The sequence below is a fragment of the Podarcis liolepis genome (assembly GCF_965112155.1).
Source record: "Podarcis liolepis genome assembly, chromosome: 4".
NCBI classification, from domain to species: Eukaryota; Metazoa; Chordata; class Lepidosauria; order Squamata; family Lacertidae; genus Podarcis; species Podarcis liolepis.
Genome location: NC_139558.1, coordinates 74,383,412 through 74,408,289, shown reverse-complemented (window position 1 = coordinate 74,408,289; position 24,878 = coordinate 74,383,412). Strand labels below are relative to the sequence as shown.

Sequence of the window (24,878 nt, the reverse complement as noted above, 5' to 3'; positions counted from 1 at the left end):
GACAGATAAAGAATTTAAGAAGCTCAGTCCATGAAACAGAACTATGCAGGGAAAGCAACTTCCCCCCTAAGTACTGAGGGACCCACGCAAGATACAACCTGCATGTGTTCAGGTTCATTTCTCCAATACTCTGAAAGCCACACATCTGAGAAGTAGGAATCTTAGGAAGTTCCTTTCCAGATCAGAAACTAACTTGAGTTGCATGACTTGGTATAAACAAAGAATGAGCAGCCCCATGTATAAACAGATACACCCCTAATTTAATGCTGTATTGTGTTTTTAATATTCAGTTGGGAGCCACCCAGAGTGGCTGGGGAAACCCAGCCAGATGGGTGGGGTATAAATAACAACAACAACATTATTATTATTATACTTACTTTTGCTGTTCAAAGTGCTTTACAATTCTTATTTCATTATCCCTATATGAACCTTTTGAACTTCACTTTGGACTTACCAGGCCCAGTAGTCTTCAGCTGAACCATAGCCTGTGCACTCCCAACTTCATTCTCTGCCATGCACTGATATATCCCTTCATCCTCAGGCCCCACACTGGAGACACGTAGGGCCTTGCGAGAGAGTTGCATTCGGTGGCTGGAGAAGAGAGGAACTGCATTACGCAGCCACACAACTGATGGCTGGGGGTTCCCCCGAACCTTGCAGGTGAACTTTGCACTTTGACCCCATGAGATGATCTGCTGAGATAGTTCCATGACAACCTCTGGGGGTTCTGAAAAGGAAACAGAGTTACAATTCAGGTGTGAGAACGACCATTCACCTCTGAAACAGGCAGAACTGAAATATTTGTAGCTATCCTCCTACATTGCTGTGTTATAAACGGGGTTATGAAGACAGCAATACCCACACCCATTTATTCTTGTGCACAGCCATTTAGTGTCCTATAAGTAGATCCTTCACGTATTTCAAAAGTAATCTTTCGGAGATCATAGAATAATAAAATCTTACACGAGTTGGAAGGGACCCAAGGGTCATCTAGTCCAACCCCCTGCAGTGCAGGAATCTCAGCTAAAGCATCCATGACAGATGGGCAGTCACTATGGTCTTCTACAACCACAGGCTCTAGACCAGAAAACTAATGGACCTCTCCATTAATTAAATCTCTTCCAAGAATTTTGTAAATCAACTCCTTCAAAAACAATTGCCTGTTTTGTGTATTTCTTTTATATGCATGTACACCAGGTAATCCTATCAAATTGGGCTTATTATGCAGGTAAATGAAGCAGCCTTCTTGATTGGCCAGGGATTACTTAGCCTGCATTAGCTTATAGCCCAGACATTTTATTTCCTTTAAAAAGGAAATGCCTCTGCCTTTTTGCTTGATCATTAAGCTTGAGAGACTCAAAGGACCAAATTCACCCAAGGATCTTTAAATTACAGTTCAGCTAAAAGCACATGACTGCTTTTCACAGCACATTCCATCTAGCTTAGAACATTTTTAGTTACTGAATACAATTTTCTGTCTTTTGATTATATTTATGTGTGTGCGCCTAGAATTACTGTGCCTCAATAAATAACTCAGTTTTAATCCTCTGGCTCTTTTTTGGAAAGTCAAAGCTTTGGCTCTGCCCTCAAAGCTTACTTAGGCAGTTATTAGGAGTTAGGCCCCTGAGTGAAATCTAAGCTGGAGGAATTTTGCTTGTGAGCATTAAATTTCACCTCAAAAACAGTTCTGAAATATATGACCATGTGAGCAGTCTCCAGACCATGGTTACAGCTGCTGGGTCTAACAGGAGAGAAGAGGGAGGAAAATGAAGTTGTACTCACCAAACACTTGAACATTGTAGAGAATGAATGCTGCTGCAGCCTCACCCATGCCATTGTCAGCCATACAGCTGTAGGTCCCCGAGTCTTCCTCACTGATTGCATCAATTAGGAGATTGCTGAGAAGGAATCGAGTCTTGTTGTAGCCAGAGACGTTGGAGCCATCCTTAGCCCACGTGACACGTGGAGGTGGAATCCCACTAGCCACGCATTCAAGGATTAGAGTTTGGCCCTTAGTGACAATGATGGTCTGAGCCTCTGGGGGATAAATTATGCGAGCTGCCTCAGCTGTGGAGCCTAGTGCCAAGAGAGAAATCAGTGAAACAAAAGTAAGACAGTCTTGTAGAACAGGACAAGATGCACTATGTAAGCAGAAAAGCCTATTGGGGCAAAAAAGCCACTAAACAGGAAGTTTCACCAACTGGAATTTCACCAACTCTGCCATCAACAACTTCATCACTCCATATATAATACCAAAAGCAACAGAAAATGTACAATGAAGCCTTATGCTTGTGAGATAAGCTTCTGCTACCTGCACTGCAAGAGGATACTTTGAATTTAACACTCCTGAATAGAAAGCAAGCTCTCAAATATGAAGGGCTTGTGTAAAACATGCAGCTTAAAAGGACTGCATTTGGTGGCACCTGCAAAATGAGACCACTACCTTAAGACAGCCTGAAGCCAGTGAACCCAAATATTCGGAAGAAGTGACTTACGTCTCACACGGAGTTTCTCGCTAGACACAGATGTTTTTACTTCCTGGGTGATAGGGTTGTAGGCCGCACATTTGTAAGTTCCCTCATCGTCTTGGCTTGCATTGACTATCTGAAGATTCCCAGATGGCATGATCAGATAGTTATCTGTTAAGATAAAGGAGCAAGAGATTCCTAAGGCAGGGAACATCCGTATTATACAATTTCTAGCATACTGTAAACACAAAAGGAACATTATTGAGTAATAATAAGAGGAGCAGAAGAAGTTTCCAGCTAAGATTGAGAGAAAGAAAATGGTGAGTGGTTGGAAAAATGGAATAAAAAGATTGAGTAAAAAAAAAAAATCAGCTTTAATTCTCATGGCAAACCTGGTATGATAATTAGGACATCATTTGGTTTTATTATTAAAATAAGGGATTCACTCATCCTCCAAGCACTTCCCAGCTTTCAGATATTTCTTTCACAGGTATATTTTTAGTGCTTCAAGAAAGTTACAGAACAGTCAATAAATTGCTCCTGGGTAAGGACCGAAATGTGGAGTCATGAAAGACTATGTCTACTATACAGAAAGCCATAGCCCTTAAGAGAACTCAGAAAAATGATTGTACAGATCAGCCCCAAAGGCACAGTCAGAAGGTGTAGGGAGGGGTAAAAACTGACTAGAAGGTAAGTGAGATATAAAGCAGACACCAACTCCAGTTTCTCTTCCTTCGTAAGTCAGTCACAACTCACCTCTGGAGACCTCCAGCCATTCATGTTTCACACTGTAGCGAACCTGGGCCTTTGGGTGGCTTTCAGGAAGATCACAGACTATTACAGCTGTATTTCCCTCATCAACTTCTATCACATGCTGGCCATCGTATTTGAAGTCTTTGAGATCTGTTTAAGAGGATAGCAACAGGATCTGTTAAAAGCTGAACTGCTGGGCTTTACACATGGGAGAAAAGTAAAAGTGGTGGACCATATAAGTAGATTAAAAAGAATCACAAGGGAGGGGGGTGCTCAAGGATTTGCATTTATTACAAACTGAGGAAGCTTATATCCTTTCCATGAGATTATATCACAATCTCATGTACTGTTGAAAAACTCCAAGAACCATAGCATATGCAGGTGTCTGAAATATCACCATTTCTTATGCTCCAAGTGCTCATTCTTTCCTAACCTCCTGATCCTAAACCTAGAAATAAAGGACAAACTGCATGCTGGAAGGTAATATGGGGTTCTAAGCTCTCCATTTCCTTTGCAATACTGTACTATTGTGGAGTGCTCACTTGTAAGAAGTGCAGGCAGACAAGAGGAGGGTACTTAATCTTCCCTCTCTCCACTCCTACACCTCCACATTCAGTCCAGCAAATTCCCCTACAAAATGTCAAGTTTTAAATATTTTTCTTTAGCTGGGCTCCACAACAAGCCTAGGCAGGAGAAACATGGCCTGGGTGGGATGTTTTCAGGATAGAAATTGGATGCACAGGAGGAGTTACGCTACACTGCCATCTGACTTCCAATCTCCCCTTTGCAAATAGCTCCAATATTCTCATCACCTTGACAATATGTGGGTAGGACAACGCTTTTGCCAATGTGACACCTAGTTCACTGATAACAATAGGATTTACATGCAAGTAGGCTTGAGAGTGCAGCCTTTGTGTCTCCAGGAGTCATTTGGGGAGTTTCCTGTAGGCATGGTCCTATTTTCATGGTGTACAATGGATGTACATATGCAGTTGCTGGGCAAAGGCACTATGCCACTAAGCAAATCATAATGCCTCTGGATTGATTGACTGATTTACTTTTAATTGAAACAGATTGAACAGCCCAACTGATTTTTTACTTGTCATCTTCTGTTTTCTTTATTCTTATAACTATCTAATTTCTCTGCCACATCAAATAGGAGTGTAGACTAGAGCTGATCTCTATTTTTAAAAGGTCAGCAGAATTCTTGAAATTATCCATTATGACCATATGATTTCCAAATACATTGCTTTGCAATATATTATCTAGTGAAGCCCTTTTAGCACCCAAACACACATACACAAACCATCAATTTGGAATGGGGAGCTATGTGCTGGCAGAGTGATGCTAGTGTCACTCAATAGGTGGAGGCTGACACAGCTGTTCTGGCCTGGGCAGTGAGAGACCTCCATTCCTTACAACCTACCCCGCAACAAGGCAAATCAGGTGGTTCAATTCTGCCCTAAACTGCTAGTGTGGGAAGCAATCTAGGATATTCCATAAAAACTTAGCCCGCTACCGCAAACCCCCCGGAACAGATAATTAGTTCTCAAAACAAACTGAGACTTTTATGAAGGAGGAGTCAGTTTCAAAGTGTACTACCATAACCATAATAAACAAGCTTAAAACTTCATTGTTGTTCAAAACAGAAACCCGTATCAACAGGGAACAGTTATTCAGCTTTGTATGTTTGTAATCAAATTGTAATTGTTGAGAATACTTGTCCTAATGTTCTACTGTTATGGACCATGAGAAAAAGAGAAATGTAATGGGTTTTCAGATATACTTGCAAAATTAACATTAGAGAGCAAGAGAGAGAGAGAAAGGTTTCTTATTGAGGTCTACTTTGTCTGCTAAACTAGTTGGCTGCGCTATGCTCTGGGCTCTTAGGAGCAAAACAACCAACAAAGAGGTCCTTTAAAAGTGAGAATGAGTATACCAGATCAAGAGGGATGGATCAGGTTTCATCGGTATTTGACGTGACACCTGCCTTTGCTTGCCTGCCTGCCTGCCAGTACATTTGAGAAATCCATTAGGAGGGAATGTTTGCACAAGTTCTCACCACAACCAGCCAAAAAACCTCCAACAACCTCAGCCTTCCTTCTTCCTCTCTTCCCTGCTGTTTTCTCTATTACTGTGTCTGAACACTTCTTAACCATCTGCACAGGATTTCAAGAATCAGGTGCCCAAAACTGAAACCTCTCATGAAGTTATCATATAATAACAACTTTCTATTTCACTGGTGGTTGCTCTAGTAAACCCCTTTCCTTATTTAGCAAAACAGAATAGTATCTCAGAGATAGAATGCCATCTTTACCAAGGACTTACAATGCAAAGTTCCTTGGGCAATGCAATGAGGGCCTGAGTGACCTACATATAATGATTGGTGAATTACCGTATATACTCGAGTATAAGCCGACCCGAATATAAGCTGAGGCACCTAATTTTAGCACAAAAAATTGGGAAAACTTATTGACTCGAGTATAAGCCGGTTCACCACACCACAAACCTGGTGGTGGCGGCAGCAGCGGAGGAAGAACAAGAAGCCCGAAAGGTCCCTCCGCCGCCACCTCTGCTGCTCACAAGAGCAGGCATAGGAGCCACGATTGGGAGAGGCACAGCACAGTGCAATGCCTCTCCCAACCATGGCTCCTGTGCCTGCCCTTGAAAGAGGTGGGCGGTGGCAGTGGGACCAGCGGCAAGAAAGGGCTCCTTTTGGGCCGCTCGTCTCTCCGCCGCTGCCGCCCGCCTCACTCAAGTATAAGCCGAGGAGGGCTTTTTTAGCGTAAAAAATGTGCTGAAAAAGTCAGCTTATACTCAAGTATATACGGTACTACCCCAGTGCAGCAGCAGGGTGTAGGCACACAACTGTGAGCAAGGACCTCTCTGCACATTCATTTGAGGAATAAAGGACTGGTTCTGATCTAGAGGCTGTAAGTTTGGAAGGTGGTACGAATTCAAGAATTTTGAGAAACAATGTAGTAAATAGAAAGAAACAGCTCTGGGCTGCATCATGCCCTGCTCTAAAAACACGTTTGCTAGGTCCAAAGGCTAAAAGGACTCCCTAACATCAAGAAATTAGTTAAACTGAAGGGAAAATATCACAAGATATAGATATCAAGTATTCCTTCACTGAAGCGCTACGATAAGAAAAGCTACACCAATACCCCTTACTGCATCAGTTCTTAATTTTAACCTTCACCTGAAAATACAAATAAGCCCTTCATTTTCATAAGACTGGAGTCTGGGATTTTTGCCTGCAAAGTTTGTGATTTGGTAGCCTAGGATTCCTGACTTCTTTCATATGACCCGTGCTAGTGAGAGGGTGTGCTGTCTACAGTTGGACTGGATCAATGCAAGTATTCAGGCAGCCGGGACAGCAAAAACTAGAACAGCCTGTGAACTGAAAACTATGGCCAAGTCTCTATTGGCAGACTGGAAGAGTGGAAAAATATGTTTTCTTTCTCTGGGATTTATACCAGCTCTCCAACAGCAAAAGACAGCTCTGGCTCCAAGGTTCTCCCACCCACGCTTATGGAAAAGTGACATGAAATTTCTCAAACAGGCTAATTAAAGCAAGATTGCTTCAAAAACATTTTTAAATAAAAAACAGCTCCCTTGGCAGCACGGCAAAAAGCCTCCCCAAATGAAAAACGTATTAGCTGTCAGGAGAATATTTCCGTGCTAGTGCCTGGATTCAAGAAGGGAAGGAGGGGAGAGACTTAACAAAGACATAAAAATGATTTGCAGCAAACATGTTTAATGCTTCAGGAATGTCTTGGCATCATGCAACTAAAATAATAATAATAAAAGTAAAAAGAAGGTGTAAAGGAGTGAACTTCAGAAAAGTGATTAATTCTTTAAAGGCAGGCTGGGGAGGGAGAGCCATGTTTCCACTGGGTATTGCAGACAGATGGGAGGTTAATTCTTCACTCCCAAAGTATCGATGGGACAAAAATTAAGGAGAGAGTGGTGCTGACTTTATTTTCCCATTTCTCTTTCTCATGGGACAAAATGTTAGGAGACACAGAAAACAGTGGTGGGAGAAAAGAGATTTGAAAGTTTGGCTGCTGACATCACACATTTATCTGATCAACAAAATACAAATAGAATCAGGAAAAATTAATGTGCATCCTGGTGGTCCAAATTCATCACAGCCATTTTTGAATCCCAGAGCCAAGGCAAAGGCTCCAAAATTACTGGCAAAGGATATGTATGCACAAAAGCAGATCCAGAGCTTTAAACAAAAAACAGCCAAAGTCGTCTCAGCCAATGAGCAGAGAAAGAACAGCCCAACACTTCTGCAAGCCAAGCCACTGGGGAACAACTTTCTTTGCAGATGGAATATAAAACATTTTCTGCTATTACAAGGTTTGCTTGTAGAAGGAAGAAGCAACCCAAGCTCAGCTTCACAAGGGTAAGAATGGCTTTTTCATAATAAAAAGAACCATGACTTATCTTCTGAAATTAATTTTCATCTCTGATACCTTTTTTACTTGTCGCTTTATTTTCCCCATGCCCTCAAATTCCCCAACAGGAAAACAGAGAAAATTAATCTCTGATCTATAGGAATGTCCTATATCCACATCAATATTCTGTCACTTTTATAATACAGTGGTACCTCGGGTTACAGACACTTCAGGTTACAGACTCCGCTAACCCAGAAATAGTACCTCGGGTTAAGAACTTTGCTTCAGGATGAGAACAGAAATCGTGCGGCGGTCGTGCGGCGGCAGCGGGAGGCCCCATTAGCTAAAGTGGTACCTCAGATTAAGAACAGTTTCAGGTTAAGAACGGACATCTGGAACGAATTAAGTTCTTAACCTGAGGTACCACTGTATTGGTGGCAACTTGGTAGAGTATGCCTGCATCTTTAAACAGTAATATGGTGTAACAGGGATATTCACACATTCAAGATTTGCCAGCTACATCATGTGCAGTTTGTAATGCACAGAAAGCTTATTTCAGTTGTGGCTCTCCATACATGTGGGGGGAAATGTAGCCACCTCACTTGTCATGGGATATGTTGCTAATATTAAATATACCGTCTAACTGCTCATCTGAAACACACGAAACAAGCACAGGTCTATGTCTAACGCTCTGTCCTCTTGGCCTTCAACTGTCTCTTGAGAAAGCAAGTTGTAATTGTATAGGCCTGGTTCACACTTAAAACCATAGTTGAGAGAAAATTATGGCTTAATGTGTACACACAGCAACATGAATGCTGCAAGTGAACTCTGCTCTGCACACTGCAGCACAAGAGGGAAAACAAGCCATTGTCTGGCTTGTCGAAGTGGCCAAACCCAGTATCATGGTTTATATCTCCTAAACAGACTACAAGCAGTAAGTCAAGAACAAAGCTTGGTTACTATTCATAGTTTGTTTGGAGAAAAACAAAACACAAGCATGGGTTTGGACGTCACAACAAGCCAGACTCTGGCTTATTTACATACAGCACAGTAGCAGGGGAGCAGAGCAAGAACTTTCCAGCAGTGTGCACTAGCCCACTCTGCATTCATATTAAACTATACATAAAAAACAAACTATGATCTAATGTGCCATGCAAACAGGGCAGTGGCGTAGCGTGGGTGGTGCAGGGGGGGCCGGCCGCACCGGGCGCAACATCTGGGGGGGGGGGCACTCGCACTCACAGCTCTCTGCCCCTACCTGGCTCGCTCACTCTCTCTCACTGCAGTGCTGGCTGTGCGAATCCGATCCGAGCCGCTGGGTCACCGCCCACTGTGGAGGGGGTTGGTGCCAGGCGTGCGGTGTGGAGAGAGAGCGAGGGACTATCTAGGGGAGGGACAGTGCAGCGGCCGCCCAGCGCAGCGCTGAGCCCGGGAGAGAACCACACCAGACCAGACCAGGCAGCAGCAAGAAGAAGCTGGCAGCAGCGGCAGGTTAGGGGTTAGGGGGCGCAAATTACTTGCCTTGCCCCGGGTTAGGGGGCGCAAATTACTTGCCTTGCCCTGGGTTAGGGGGCGCAAATTACTTGCCTTGCCCCGGGTGCTGACAACCCACGCTACGCCGCTGAAACAGGGTCATAGTAAATTATAGCAACAGCTCCACTTTTTTTTTGGGAAGAGTTGTATGACGGAGTCTAGCCTTCACTGCACCTGTAATTTTAAGACAGAAAACCCAAAAAACCCCTGAGCCTTTGCCCAATACAATTCCAAATTATATAGGCTGAAGAAAAACATTTTACCTTGCATCATGGGGATGTTAGGTGCTGGATAGGTGGCCTACCTATCAAAATACTTTGTGGGGGTAGATCAATATCTTGCCCACCTGCCATATCCAGTTTCCCACACTTTAGCTAGATGATAAAACTGCCTGTAATTACTACTGCATATTGGCAAGAGACTTTTGTTTGGTCTGAAGAAGAAGAAGAAGAAGAAGAAGAAGAAGAAGAAGAAGAAGAAGAAGGAGGAGGAGGAGGAGGAGGAGGAGGAGGGGGGGGGGAGAAGCCAAAGTGAAGAAAACAGATATACAACAAAAAGGAGTAGTGTGTTATTATGAGCTCTGGAGTAAAACAGAGCAATCGTAAAGAAAAACTGCCAGCCACTACACTGATGTTGCTTGGAACTTGAAATCTGTGTTCTATATATAAGAAGCCAAGGAGCTCTTAAACTGAACTGAAATGTAAAATTAAGAACATCTGCTGTCAGTTTGCCTTCGGTCCCAGATAACATATTGCTTTAAACTGGCACTGTTCTTTACTTAGTTAGTTGCCATCCATCTTGCCCAAATTTGGTGATTTTTGCAAAGATTGTCCCCAGTTTCTGAAGGTTTGTCCCCAGTTTCTGAAGGACTCAAATCCCACGATGGATAACATTAGGCAGAAGAAAATGTACTAGACAGAAAGAAGTGCTTCTGGGGGGAAATAAATTAAAAATAATTAAAATGACCAAATCTCCAAATATATTATTACATCAAATTCAGCAAAGGATTACTGTGGAAAGATGCAAGTTCAGGAAAAGAAAATGACTAAAAGCCTCTTTTAATGCAAAGCAGAATATGATATGTTTCGCTGGTAATCCACATTTAAGCTACAGGAATACAGAATGGTGGAGCACTTTGCCTGGCTTCCATTAAACTCTGGCTGCATTGCTAACTCACTTCATATACAACGTAAGCAAACCTCTTCGAGTTGAAATGGCTATAATAGCGTAGAACAAAGAATATCTGAGAGAAGAGCCACGTCCTACTGCAGATGTTTAAACTGACTGTTGCTATTTTGGTGTGACAGTGGTTGTGCAATCATGCTGGTCCTACAAGTCCATGTAGCCCAGCAGCAACCAGCACAGAGATTGGTGCCTTGAACATTAGGCGACTGAGACTCTTGATACACCCACAAAACATCATGGGCCAGATTCTGCTAAGTCATTATGCAATGGAAGTGATCACAGAGACCCTCTAGTGCAGGGCTGTCCAACAGGTTGATGGTGATCTACTGGTCTATTGTGGGGTGCCCCTGGTCAATTGTGGGATCCTCCCCCGCCCCCAAAAAGAAAAAAAAGCTGAACAACCTTGGCTTCCCTAAGTTTTTTTATAGTGGTTGTAGATCGCAGTCTCTTGGAAGTTGGACAGCCCTGCTCTACTGCAACAAGACTTCCACCCCTTCTCTGAGCCCTCCTCAAATCTGTAAGAAAATTCCCAGCATGTCAGCATGTCATGAAGGAGAGCGGAGATCCTCCCATCTGGCAAACAGAAATGCTTGCACTGACGGGATGATCACCTTAGCAAGATGTTGAATTTCACCCCAAGTTCACAGTTCCATTATCTCCACCTTTCTTACATACCTAAAACATATCCTCCTTCTGTTCTCAGCTTCTGTGTTCCTGTGCCACTGTCACAAATGTAATTTACGTGTACTTGTATACGTGCAGCCTCTCCCCCGCTCTCTATTGTAAACCCACATCCCCGTATGCAAAGATGTGCATAGCCGCCACACATCTTTCAGACATCCTTCCCTACCTTGCATATATACATATCCTATCCAGCCTTCCAAACTTGTGTATCACATATTCCATTTATCTCCTCACACATCTACTATGACAATTATATAAATCCAGGAACAGTCCTGTGTTTTCATTTCCTTCTCTCCCTCGCTGTAATTCTACCCTGGAAGTTCTTAGAGGGTGAAAATGGCTTTTCAACATGGAGCCAACAGCTGTATCAAGGGACTTATCAGATTAGAGGCCCTGACAGAAGCAAAATGAAAAATGAGGTTTTTTGTTGTTGAAAAGACAGCTGCCAATGCCCCCAGGTCCCCACAGGTGCCTCTGTGCAAGGGTCACTGCCCACTGCCACTTGGCAAAAAGCGAACACCCAGGTGTCCAGCTCCAGCTGAAGGCTGCTTTGATAGCTTAATATTCAGAATGGAGCATACAAATAAAAACAAAGGATGCTACACAAAACTGTAGATTTTTTTAGGTAATACTCAAGAGAATTTTGTTTACAAAGCAGACAGCCTCTTCTTCTTCTTTGAATTCTTCATATACAATGCTAAGTTCACCTGGTGTTAATTAGAACAGCCAGCTGTTCTTGCTTGTGCTGAAACTGGCCCTCTTTCATTATATTAGCAAATATGCTAGTTACATATTTACTGAATTCCACATATTTTATCATCGTTTTTCTTGCCTCATCTTGCCACAATTTCAGTTTTGAGAGGTGTCTGCTGATAAGAATTATATGCTGAAATTCAACATTGTGCTGTGTTGAACGTTCCATTCACACAAACATTGCAGCTTGCCGGACCCCCCTCCCTCCCGCCATAGGCTGTTCTGGGGGTTCTCACAACTTGCCACCAGAGCCCATTCTAGAGAGCACATAGAGGAAGAGAGGGAAGCCCTACTGTGCAAGTGAAAGGCCTTGCACAGGGCTTCTGCTGACAGGGTTTGTTACGTGAATATGGCCAGTTTTAAACAGGGTTCTTCCCACTCCAGCTAGCTGGAGGCAGCAAAAGATCCATTTCAGAAGGAGGGACATTGCATTGAAAATACTGTTGGAGAGAATCCTTCTGTACTTTGGCTACAATGAACCCTTCTAGCGTTCCATTTGTGTGTTTAGTTTGAGGGTCTTTTATTCCAATTTTTGCTCAAAGGCAAAAAACAACTAGGATTCAAGCAACACTGAATACAACAAATGTAGAGTGTTGCATTAGTCAGGAGGGTACAGATTAGGTCAGTTCACTTTGGAATATGAAGCGAATGATTTCTCAAGCATCCCTATCCTTGTGCACAGGATTTCCTATGCAACCATCAGAGTCAGAAACAGATAGTATTTATCAGAGAATGCCAGTTCACGTGCAACATTTTCCCTTCATGAATAATATAACTGCAACAAATAAAAGATGTACACTGCCATGTGTGAAGATTATTTTCCTGTATTTATCTTTGCTTGGGAGCGGCTGCACACATTCACTAGCTAATATGAGCAACTGCAACTCTATTGTTGCTTTAACAAGTCTACCATTTCCATATTTCCTTCCCTCTGTCAAGGACTATATAACAATAGTCAATTTATCTCTACGTTTAAAAAAATCTGCTAAAGGAATTAACTGCTAGTCTCAACTAGTTCTCCAAGGTAGCCTGAGCAGGGACCAGCTCAAGGGTGTCAATCAGCATCTCTGCACTAAAGGCAGGCATATCCCAAGGCTAAAGTTCAGCTGCCAACATGTCAAAAATATTGGCAGGGATAATCCCATTCAGACATGGTGCCTTTGGGAAACAGGAAGGGCGATGTGTAAACCTCATAAGAAACCTTAACTGTCACCAAAGAGACAGAGATATAGTCTCTAACATGCCTTCCAATACCCAAAGGAGGAATTTTTTTTAAAAAAAAGGAGGGGAGGAATCCTGAATAAGGATTCTTTTGGATCCATCTTTGTTTGACAACCAGGGATGTCTGCCCACATCCCTTTTCTTTTTATGTGTCCCTCTGCTTCTCTCTTTCCACAATGGGCCCAGATACCTACTCTGAATACCTCTGAAAAACCTCCATTGGGCTTGAATTGCAACTTCTTTCTCAGCTAAGCCCCAACAGACTCCTCATTTTTTTTGAAACTTCTCCACCACATACTGCTCTAGGGCATCCTCAGGGTTCCTACAAGGTACTGCTCTCCTTGCCTATCTTCTGCATCCAGAAGTATACTTCACCTTTCAAACTAACAGTTTCCAAGGCAGCTTGCAACAAAACCAAGCCCTTGTTGCTCTGGCCAGTGGCAGAGATGAGGGTCACTTTCCCCTCACTTGTGCAATCCCAAGGGACACGGCAGGCTTCCTTCTCCTGGTGCAGGAGAGCAGGTTCTTGCAGCTACTCATTCTCTGGTTGATGGCTGTGGCTAGGCTAGTCTTGTCCTTTCCAAGGTGTCACTTTCCTTGGAGGGCTGGGGCCAGAGTCCAGTGCTCTTTCCCTTTACACCTTTAGTCTCAATGACTCCAGCATCCTTCCCCGAAAGAACAAACACAAGAAGTTGTCTTATACCAAGTCAGATTGTTGGTCCACCTATCTCAGAATTGTCTACAGTGAAAGTGGCTCTCCAGGATTCTGACTGGATTCTTTCCAAGATACCAGGGGCTGAATATGCAACCTTTTGCATGCAAAGCATGTACTTTGCCACTAAGCCTTGCGTCACATAAGCCCACCTTTCTGCTGCCTACCTGTCCAGCTCTCTCAATATCTAAAAAATATCATTTTGCCTATTTGTGTTCATGGCCTTCTCTCAACAGCAACTAGCTGTTCAGCAACTAGCATACAACAGAAATTGGATGGGCGTCTTTTGAACAGATATCTTTTGACTATCTCTGTGTTTACAAATGATAAGACATAATAGATCTTCTTGCATATTATGTAGCTTATCATATTCAGTCTGTCAGTGTTCACTTCATACATGTAGGGAATAAAGTTCTCAGTTGTGCCTCTTCCTTTCATACACAAAAGAGAAAATATTGTGATTATCTTTCATTTAAGCAAATTTCGTTTTATGCAAAACAACAAATGAACAAACACTCAGGATAACATTAAACTATTGTTTTAAAGGCAATAATTCAAAACCTGTAACATACAGAATCTTCACTAACAATTCAACATAAGCATACTGGCTATATGGTTACACAGTGAATCAACTCTTTCCTGTCAACCTGGTTTGAAATGGCACATGATCTAACAACGTGCAAATTTAAGCAGGCTGAAGGGAAGGGGGAAATCCAATTGGCCCTACAAGTCCCCCAGCAAGTTAATGTGACTCTGTCCTTAGTGTTATTTCAGTCAGTTATCAAAGCCTCTAGCCTAATTTTAGTAGGGGTTCCTTCGGTGCCCATGTTATGATGGTGCACACTGCTGAAAAATTCTCACTTCACTCCTCTCCGGGTAGTATTGCTGCCCAACACTGGGAAACAACTAGAATATGGCTTGTGGTGATGTCTGAACCCAGGTTGTGGTTTGTTTCCCATAAGCAAACCACAAGCACTAAACCAAGAGCAAACCTTGGTTACTACTCATGGTCTGGATTCAAATGTCATGACAAGCCAGACTCTGAGTTGTTTCTTAGTGGTATGGCGGCAGCAAGGGAGGACTGGGGCAAGAACCATTTAGCTGCATGCATAAGCACACTGCACATTCAATCACAGCTTGTTTTTAACTATGGCTTAATGTAGCATGCAAGCAGGATTGGCGAGTCTTGGAGTTTTCCAGTAAATATGTATGGAAGTTTAGCCTGTATCAATGGGCTCAAATTCAAAGTGACTTGGTGGAAAATTTTATGTGTCTCCAATTCACATAAGCTCTAGAAAAACAGGTGTTACTTCCTCGTCTGTGTACACTGGAAACTTTGAATCTGGACATCTGACATCACGTTTTTGGTTGTTACTTTTCTCCACTTTTCTCTAATAACATACAGTCCTAATTTAACTATTTCATGTGGAATCTAGGAAAATATGCGTTCTGGGTCTTTTCCCACACTATTTTCACAGTCTACATTTATTATTAGCAAACAGCATACATTGTGCTGAAATATACCAGCCTCATTTAGTTTTTGCACACAGATTATTTAATAATCACATATTCCCAACTACAGCTACTTCTGAAAGTGAATATTGTAAATGGCCTTTTTGTGATGTAACTTCACTGCTTTGCTGTCTTCTTAATTTTAATTAAAAATGTTTTATTTCAACAGCAACAGTTTACAAAAGCAAGCTGGATCTGTGGACCAGATTTTATGGACATTCAAGGAGATTTACTAGAAGCTCTGCTGTGGAAGCCTGACTCCCCTCATTCACTGAGGCGGGAATGGATAGCCACCAGCCAGGTAGGCTGAACAATGACCGCTTTGTCCAAATAAAAAACATTTGAGGGAACACTAGAAAGGCCCATAAGCAAAACAACTGTGCTAAGAGGCTGAGCAAGCAGCACTTTCCCAGTCCCTATTAAATGCAAACCATGCTCTGAGTAATCTCATCCACCTTTTCACTCCCCTCCTCTATGGGCCCACAAGCAAAACACAGCCCCCATTCTGCTCTGGAATGCACTCTCCGAAACTTAATCTAACTGCAGAGCTCACTCCAAATCCCCAAAAGGCTTCAACCCAATGGCAGACCCCTCCCATGGAGCCTTGGAGCTGCTGTTCCATTCTCCTTTTCTAACCCGGCCCAACCTAAACATTTCACTTCTGATTAATATCTTGATGACAAGCCAATAATTCTTGGCTTTGAAACAAAACCAGCCCCTGTTTTGCACAAATGTATCTCCTTCAATCTTTTAGAGGCATATCTCCTTTCTCTATTTCCCTCCACGCCCTGTGGTGCCCTGAAGAGGGAACCCTCCTGATACTAGTCAAGACAGGTTACTAGGCAGTTCTGTCCTGTGACTCATACACATAATAGCATTTACTTTGTGGGCTTGCCATGTTAGAACTCTTGACTCTTAAACAATGCCAGCATCCCAATCGGAGTATCCTACTTAGTCCTATTTGTGGGAGCGCCTGTGTGAGGTCAGACAAGTACAAGGCGCTCTTCTTCACTCCAAAATGAGGCTTGTTGTGAAGCATATGTGTAACAGTGTTAACCCAGCATGAGGCCAGCATTCACATCCAAAATATATCCTATGTCTGAGAATGAAGGATGCTTAGATCATCTGATTAACACTGAATCAGGCAACTAAAGACAATGCGTTGTACATTGAGGAAAAGAAGCGAAGCTACTCACTAGCTAATGTTACCATGGCTGGAACACTGGCAACAACACCTTCAGGCACACGGGCTATGCACTGGTACCGGCCCACTGTGTCGTTGTTTAAGGAAGCCACGGTAAGCAATCTCTGATCAATATGGATCCCCAGGATGTCATCTGAGTGAAGCAGCTCCTTTCCGTTTAGTCTCCAGGACACATTTACAGTCAAGGGCTCGACCCCACACCTCAAGCTGACCAAGCCACCATACTTCTGGACCACAGAAGCAGGCTGCACGGTGACCTGACGAGATTGACCTGAAAAAGGAGGACAGTTGAGAAATCCTCATGAACACTGGTTTACAAAAGGGAGGTAGATCTACTAACACTGTAGGTACCAGCTATCTACATTCTAATCACATTCACATTGTTTAGGCTTGTCATGTATTAACCATTCTGAACAGAATTCAATAAAAATAGAACAAGATGATACCACAGGTTGAAGGCTCTTGGCATTTGGTGGTTGGTTACTTATTAGTAAGATCATAAGAATACATCACATTCAACTGTTGAGACTTCACCTTAGGGATATAGATCTTCATTCTCAACAAGGGCACCATGCTGAGTTAATGTGGCTTTATATGTAGGTAAAGGCATGTTCCATCACACACTACTCTAGCTGCCTTCTCTCTCTCTGTCCTGCCCTCTACTTCAGGAGAGACAGTACACATAGAGAACATTTGTAATACTCTGCTTCCATAGTGAGAGAAGCAAAGTACTGTCCTATGGTGACTAAGTAAAAAAGCAGTACAAAGTGGAATGTAAGAACTGTCTTGCTGAATCAGATCAAAGGACAACATTCTGTTTTTAACAGGGATATACCGTAGCCCTGGAAATCTCATAAAGCAAGAAAGGCCTCTTCTGTTATTTTGTTCCCATCACTTCATGGTTAGAGGTATACCACTTCTGGAATTAGGTGAGTTTGCCATTTGGCTGCTCACCCATAGGCAATTGCTACTCACTCCAGGTGAGCAGCAAATTTCATGACTCAGCAATGATTCTCAAATGTTGACTTGGGATTTGAAAGCAGTCCTAAGTGGCTGAAAATAAGGCTACAGAAAAAGATTAAAGGGAGGGCAGCATTTGAAAGTTGAGAAGTAGGACCAATCCCATAAGCAAAATGGAAATAAAGTTGAGTCCTTGAAAATGCAGCAGCTTAATAATAATAATAATAATAATAATAATAATAATAATAATAATAATTTATACCCCGCCCATCTGGCTGGGCTTCCCCAGCCACTCTGGGTGGCTTCCAAAAAAATATTAAAATACTGTAATACATCAAACATTAAAAGCTCCCCTAAACATTTATTAGGGGGAAATGGGGGGGCACTCACCCAAATTTGCAATGCAACCAGCAGATGCCAAGAGCAAACAGATGATAGCAGTCATTGGTCTTTCCCCCTCTGATATCATGGCCATCCCATGCAGAGGAGTCTGGAGCAAAAGATGCCAAGTGAAGTTCCCATAAGCTGCCCCAGAGGACTTAAGGGTGGAAATTCAGCTTTGTGAGGTGCCCTGGATGACAGGGAGATAAGAGATAAAATAGTAGGTTAGTCAAGAGTCAAGAGAATACCGGTAGTTTTTTTTGACACACATCAACACCCAGAGTCAGCATTTAGTCCTCAGAGGATGGAATCACAAATTTAAAGGCAAACATGGATAGTTGTGCCTCCTAACCCTAATAAGTGAAGGCAGCATTCCATCTTGCCATGAAGGCAGCTTGAGGTGAAGGAACTAGGTGGTTCAGATCTTATCGCCTCTTTTGCAAGGACCGTTTACAAGAGGAAGTCATAAACATGAATGCAGCGCTATGCACATTTATCTTCTCTGATGTCGGCAAATCAATAAATGGTTCAGTACAAGATCCAGAAGGTCTCATAGCCAGAGGGTCAAGAAAACTGCCACAATTATACTGCAAATAGCAGTGTATGAAAAAAAGGATGAGTATTTAAACAAGTGGACTATTGGTTACTTGAAGTTAGCAGCAGTAATTGCCTCTTGGAACAGCAAATTCATGTAAACTAAGCACTTAGAAGCCTATGGATTGTCAATGTACCAAGATGCAACTGTACTTAAGCATTCAGTGGAAGAACATAAGCACTGTTCACATTGCATTCATGGTAGTGATCAATATGACTGTTTTTCACCACCACCACACACTCCCTTGCAGTGGATCTTTCATTTGTAGTAAAATTAATATGTGAACAACACAGTCCTGCTTAGCTCCCATTGTATAAACTCTATCCACCACAAATGAAACATCGCAGTGAACTAATGTGCTATTACGGATATTTTTAGGACATAAAATAAGAACACGTCCAATCAAGTGCAGCTTAAATAGTTTGTTTGCCAAGTTCTGTTACCTCTTTACTTGGCTGTGGTTATAAAAAATATTTTGGTTTAAACAGAAAGACAAATGAATAGATTTCCTCAGCCCCTGGGCTCTTCTTAATACAAACAGATACAATACAGAGGGAAAAAACAGGAAAAGAAAAGCTTTTTGGGGAGAAATTATGGTAAAAAAAAGGAGACACAGAAAATTGTCACACAAGGATACACCAGATACTATATAGACACAGTGCTCACATACCACAGTAAGGAATTTAAAAATAAAATAAAACCAGACCAATATAAATGCATCCAGACTCAGGCTAGAATCCTCACCCCACTGACTTCAAAGGCAGTGTCAAATTAGATTTAGACTTTACTTTGAGCATGGTACTGTCAAAGTAAAGCATTTTAAAGTCATTTTTAACTCCAAGGGAAGAGATATAAGCCCATGCTTCACTCTTCCATTCAATCAATGGAATTCAATCAATTTAAAATTCTCAACTTTGACTGGACTGCATCCTTCATTATCCCACCAGTAAAGGTGCAACAGGGACAATGGATTAGAGGAAATGAAAAGTAAGAACTTTGTTTTTATAAATTATTTCCCTTCAGGTTAAAAACAATTTCCTGTCCGTGGACTGGGGGCATGGAAGTCACTTTCATTAAATCAACGATTACACTATTGGCAGAGATTAAGGAGGGAGAGAATCAGATGCATGAGGTGTAAAAGCTAATACTGTATCATCAGCGTTACCTATCCCCATGCTGCTCAAAAGTGTGTATATGTGGAAAAATCTGTATACACTGCTGAGAACAAGAAGAGGGATGGAGGAAGAGACAAAGGAAGATTGAGGGAGTCCTAGAATAGTAACATTGGCAGCTCTAGAGGTGTTTGTTGATTAGAATCTGAAGGTTTTATTGAGGAAATGCTGCCTGCAGCTCCAGACCCCCTGCTGCTTAAATAAGGGCCAGCCAAGCAATTCTTGTTACTACCACACCATCTGAAATTTATGAGGAGGGTCCTAAATGAAAAACAGCCCGTGTTTCAGCTGCTGGGCATGAGCAAGCCTTTTGCTGCAACTTGAGGAATGGATGAAGGACAATGGGGGAAGGGAGAAGGTGTTTGGGGAAAGGAGAAATGAAAAGGGAACTCAGACAGGCAGGCAGAATTGTCCAAGCCTGTAAGGTGGTTTCCTGTCTAAGGGCAACTGCAATTCTGCCAGGTCTTCAGTCAAAGGGATTGACGTATCAAAGTTCTACAAGCTGAGTGAACTGGCCTGTGATGCTATGAGAAGTGATTTGGTAGTAATTCCCACTGAACTTATGAGTAAATAAGGATAGGATCCCACTGCATAAAACACAACCAAGAGTCTGTACTTTTCAGGTTTTGCCCCTGCTTAGTCACAGGTACAATTTAGACAGAAACAAATAAAGAAACACTTCAAGGCTACGGCATGGGGGAAGAAGAATGACTACTCCTTTTAACTGTTAATATCTTGCTCGCCTTTGCACTACTTAAGCTGAGAAAAGATGTAAGGGAAAAGTGCACGAGTTGTGTATTTTATCATGCAGGAAAATAAGCAGACATTGCAACACTTCCATTAGGAAAGTCTAGGTTTTAAATGGGCTGCCAAACAAGACAGTCTTGACTCTGCCACTTTGGCTCCTGTTGTCAGGTACCAAAGAGAATCTATTTACGAAGTTGAACTATGTTCCATACTGACCATGTATTGGGCTGGATGGATAAAAAACCCAACCAGAAATGATGTCCCATTCTTGTCATAGAGGCCAGCCAGCAGCAGGATGCTGCAGAGAAGGCATGCCCACAATTAGTCATGTGCTCTCAGCCCATTTCTGAGGGCTGAAAAACGATAGAAAAGAAAGCTTAAAAAAAAGTGCAGGCCAAGGATGTAAACCAATCCATTAATCTTCTCCACTTTGGTGACATTTACAAGGAATCTGAGGTGGCAGACCAGTTTATAACATCAGCCCTAGATACGCCACTCTTGAAGACTGATTTTAGAAACAGGAAAGCCAAGCTAAATACACAATTTAAATGTTGTGAACATCAGACCTCATAAAATGGACATTTTAGGCTTCCCTCTTGATCTGAATATAGTAATCTCTAATTATTTTTTGTTTGCATGAATTAGTTTTGTCTACAGGTATACAAAACAATTAGTCTGCATCATTGCTCATGGTAATGAAGATAAGCAATTACCTGCGAGACAAGATTTATAGTAGGTCACTTGCAAGTCAACTAAGATTACAGGCTTAATTTCATTTTTTGTTTTAATGGTTGGATCACTATTACTTTTATGCTTTCTTCTAGCTGCTTTGAGCAACTCATTTGTGAAGGGGGAAAGCAGGGGGCAATTTTTAAAAGAACAAAATAATGTACAGTATTTGAAAAAAAAATTAGCTCATTGATCTCAGTAACACATACATTTCCATATATGTTAAGAACAATAGGTCATGACCATAGGTCAAGTAAGCCCACACAGAATAGTGACACAAATACTTATGGAATAGCTCATTAACTGACCACATTAAGACCAGCTGTTGAATTGCTACTTATGGTTTCTCCTACAGAGGTGAGACTGTGGCTGCATACACACCATACCTTTGAAGCACATTTGCCCCCCCCCATGAGAATCCTGAGAATTGTAGTTTTACGCTACATAGAGTTATAGTTTCCAGCACCCTTAACAAATTATAGTTCCCATGATTCTTTGGGGGAGGGGAAACACACCTTAAATGTGCTTTAAAGGCATGGTGTGTGCACAGCTTGTGAGTAGTACAATGTGAAAAGCTCAAGGTTTATGACACTTAGAGAACTCCCCGAAACCTAAGCCCTATTCAGGTGTTCTCCCTTCTGCAATTACTGCTGAGAGGGAAAGTGGGACAACACTTTCTGACCCTGCCCCTCCATCATGATCCCCTAACCACCTTCCACACACTGAAGAGGGAAGGTCTGGTATAAGGCATCTGCCCAAGCAGAGTTCTGAATCATGGAGTGAGCCTAAACACATAGAGCAGCCTCCCCAATTCAGTTTCCCCCACCCTCCAATGTGTGGAAGGTGATGAAGGGGACACAACAGTAGGGTCAGAGCCATCTAGCGTGGCCCACTGACACTCCTCACGCAACTATAATTGCATGACGAAAAACACCCAAAATAGGGCTTTTGACAACAGCTGTTTCTCAGTAAGAGTTCAATGAATAGGTATTGCTGTATTCTTTCACATAACTGACTTTTGAATAAAAATATAATTTTGGGGTTTTCTATGCTTTACAGATAAGACCACGAGTGCATGCTGCTATTGTTAACGATTCTTGAATTTGGTGGGTATTGTAGGACAAAATGTAAAAAGTAACGATGAAGGAGGGGAAGAATGAGATGTGAAAGCTCAGGTGTTAAAAAAAAAACAGGTGGAAACTCTTATTTTTCCCAGGTCTTCATACCTACTGTACTGTATTGCACAATCACAAATCAAAGACATACATTTCTATGAGAATAAACTGCCAAGAGTTTTGTATCACTTTAAAGGCTTAACACATTTTATTAAGGCATTAGCTTTCATGATGAAGCCCACAAATGCTTATGCAATGATGACATTTGTTAGTCTTTAACATGTCACAAGGGTCTTTGTTGATTTTGTTGCAACAGATTAATGTGGCTACCCACCGCCCTGGATATTTACAGATTAGGTTGCCCATTTGACCAAGTGATAAAAAGCAGAAAAATTCTGTTTCAATGTTAGTCAGTAGATCATTATTAACACACATACATTCATATCATCAAATCTTCCCTAGCTCTTTTGGTAGTCTACAAGAAAATTAGACAGTTATCAATCGACTGCCACTGAAAGCATTTAGAACCATCATGCAACTCTACCACTGAGACCCTTGCTTATAGACTAAGGACTGAAGGAATTATGGCACGTGAACTCTCTCTTGCAACCCAGAAACCAATGTCACCAGCTAAAGTGACAATTGCCTATCACAATTGTGTATGATAGGGGACTTCCACTGATAATCTAATATACTTAATATCCCTGTCCCAAATTCATAGCGTTCTCAGGTACAAAGCGGCCTTAATCAAAAGCAATGCTGGCGTTCTTGCATCATGCTTCATTTCTGTTACTTCTTTCTACCCTCTTATCCAAAGTGAGAACATCACAGTAAAATGGAATAGTCAGTTTACCCCTTGCGTTGCCCGCCTTCCACACACTCTGGAAACTGCCTTAGCCCTATAAAGGATAAAATCTCCTTACTAGAGTGGGAAGGGGGGGGGAGAGATGCACTTCCTTTCTTCTATATATTTCTCCCCCCACCCAACCCCCCACACTTAATTTTCACTCCTCTCCCCCCCCTTCAATTCTGTATAAATTCAATTTGACAACCCTGCTAATTGGATAAACGTCGTTCCCTATGCTCCTTTAAAGCAGTTCTCTTTTCTTTTCTTGTTTTTGGAGGGTGATTGTGGCTGTTCTTTAACATGAATTCCATCTGCTTTATTTCTCCTCTCCCTATTCAGCATCCTTCCTGAATATTTATGAAGTGTTTTGCCATCCCCCTTCCAACCTTCCCTCCTTCCTATCTCCTTTTGCTCCCTTCTCACCTCCCTCTTTCCCTCCTTTGGCCAGCCAGCCCCACTCCCTCCCATGTTCCTTCTTCCTTCCCAGCTTGGCTCAGTTATTCCCTCTCCTATCTCTCATTGCCCCGGACAATAACCTTCCAAATGCACCCCCCCCACCCCGCTTTAGATAAACACAGGCAGTGTCAAGTGTGAGGAGAAGGGGGGAGGGAGTTCAACTGCCAGTCAAGCCTCAGGTCTTCAATGAGGCCTAGAGGCCTACGCTAATCTGCTGCATGCTTGCCATATGGGAGCTGTGTTGCCCTGGGAAACGCTAACAGGCAGAACGGAGCTTAATAGAGTCCATATTCATTGTAATGCAGTGAGATGGCTCGAGGGACTATTGCCCCTTGGGTCTGTTTTCATTCTTCTGTTCCCTCTCTTTCTTTCTTTTTCCCTCCCTTTTTTCCCTTTCTTTCCTCTTTTCAAAAGACAAGGTCCCTGGAGAGCTCTAATCTGGAGAGGCTGGGGCTCAGTGAAGGGACAGGGTTTGGCGCTTGCAGAAGGGAAGAAAGATGGCTGGGAAGATGAGGAAGTGGAGTGGACAGTAAAGGAGCAACTAATAAGCATGCCGTGGGCCAGCTGTCAAGATGTCCACAATGTCTCCTCTTCGTGCAAATACCTGTGCGCAAAGGCGGCGGGAGTCCCTTTTCACCATAGGAATCTTTGCCCTTTGCAGGAATGTTGCAAACTTGGATGACTTGGGTGGAAGGTGAATACAGATTACCATTTAGCGAGTGGTAGTTTACTAGAATTAGGTACGAATCCACAGGAAATGCCACAGTATCCAGTCAAATGGTGAGCAGGATTTTATCAGTTCTCTGAAGCCCTTGCTTTCTGGTGAAGCCCAAGAATGTGGTAAAACTCTCCTTGCCACATGGAAGTATGTTATAATGAGCTTACAAATTAAGACTGTGGTATATATCCACGATAAAAGTAAACTGCGCCGGGAACTAGAATGCTCAAGGAAATTACTCCAGAAGATAAAAGCTATCAGAATCAGGCACTGCAAACCAATTCAGAGCTGAAGAAGATGGCTAACCTTTTCTCTCTCCGCTCAAAGGGGCTGGATTTGCAATAAAATGCCAAATATGTTTCTTTTTATTAATAATGCTTTCTGCAACCCAAGCACTTCCTGCCACAGCTCCATACCGCAAATGAAATCTTAACTACAATTCTTCTCTAATGGCTCTCTCACTCTTTCCACCTCTAACTAATGAACATGTTAATGACACAAGTGAGAATACATAACCCGCAAGCACTTACATAAGGGATGATAAACTAAAAATAATTACATAATGCTGTCATATCTCGTAATTCTTAGCTCTTTAACTCTTACCAGATTTCTAGCAGCAGCTTAACAAAAACTGGCCTTCTATGTCCACAATAACTTTCAACAAAACTGAGAACACTAATCCCCTAAAACAGTAAATCACTGCTTTTTTCCTATTTGCAAACTC

At 42.3% G+C, this 24,878-nt stretch overlaps 1 protein-coding gene across 5 annotated transcripts in view; it reads right to left on the bottom strand.

Moving 5' to 3' along the window:
• The window catches only part of BOC (BOC cell adhesion associated, oncogene regulated), a 128,986-nt gene that overhangs the window by 16,535 nt on the left and 87,573 nt on the right, over positions 1-24,878 (bottom strand). For all 5 annotated transcript variants that reach the window (XM_083500886.1, XM_083500889.1, XM_083500887.1 and 2 more), the window contains 6 exons: positions 17,785-17,965; positions 16,427-16,705; positions 3,225-3,371; positions 2,496-2,639; positions 1,783-2,076; positions 455-727 (listed from right to left, as the gene is read on the bottom strand). In XM_083500886.1, coding sequence (XP_083357012.1) covers positions 455-727; positions 1,783-2,076; positions 2,496-2,639; positions 3,225-3,371; positions 16,427-16,705; positions 17,785-17,869 — 1,222 coding nt within the window. In that variant the 5' untranslated portion in view covers positions 17,870-17,965. The remainder of the gene's footprint in view (positions 1-454; positions 728-1,782; positions 2,077-2,495; positions 2,640-3,224; positions 3,372-16,426; positions 16,706-17,784; positions 17,966-24,878) is intronic.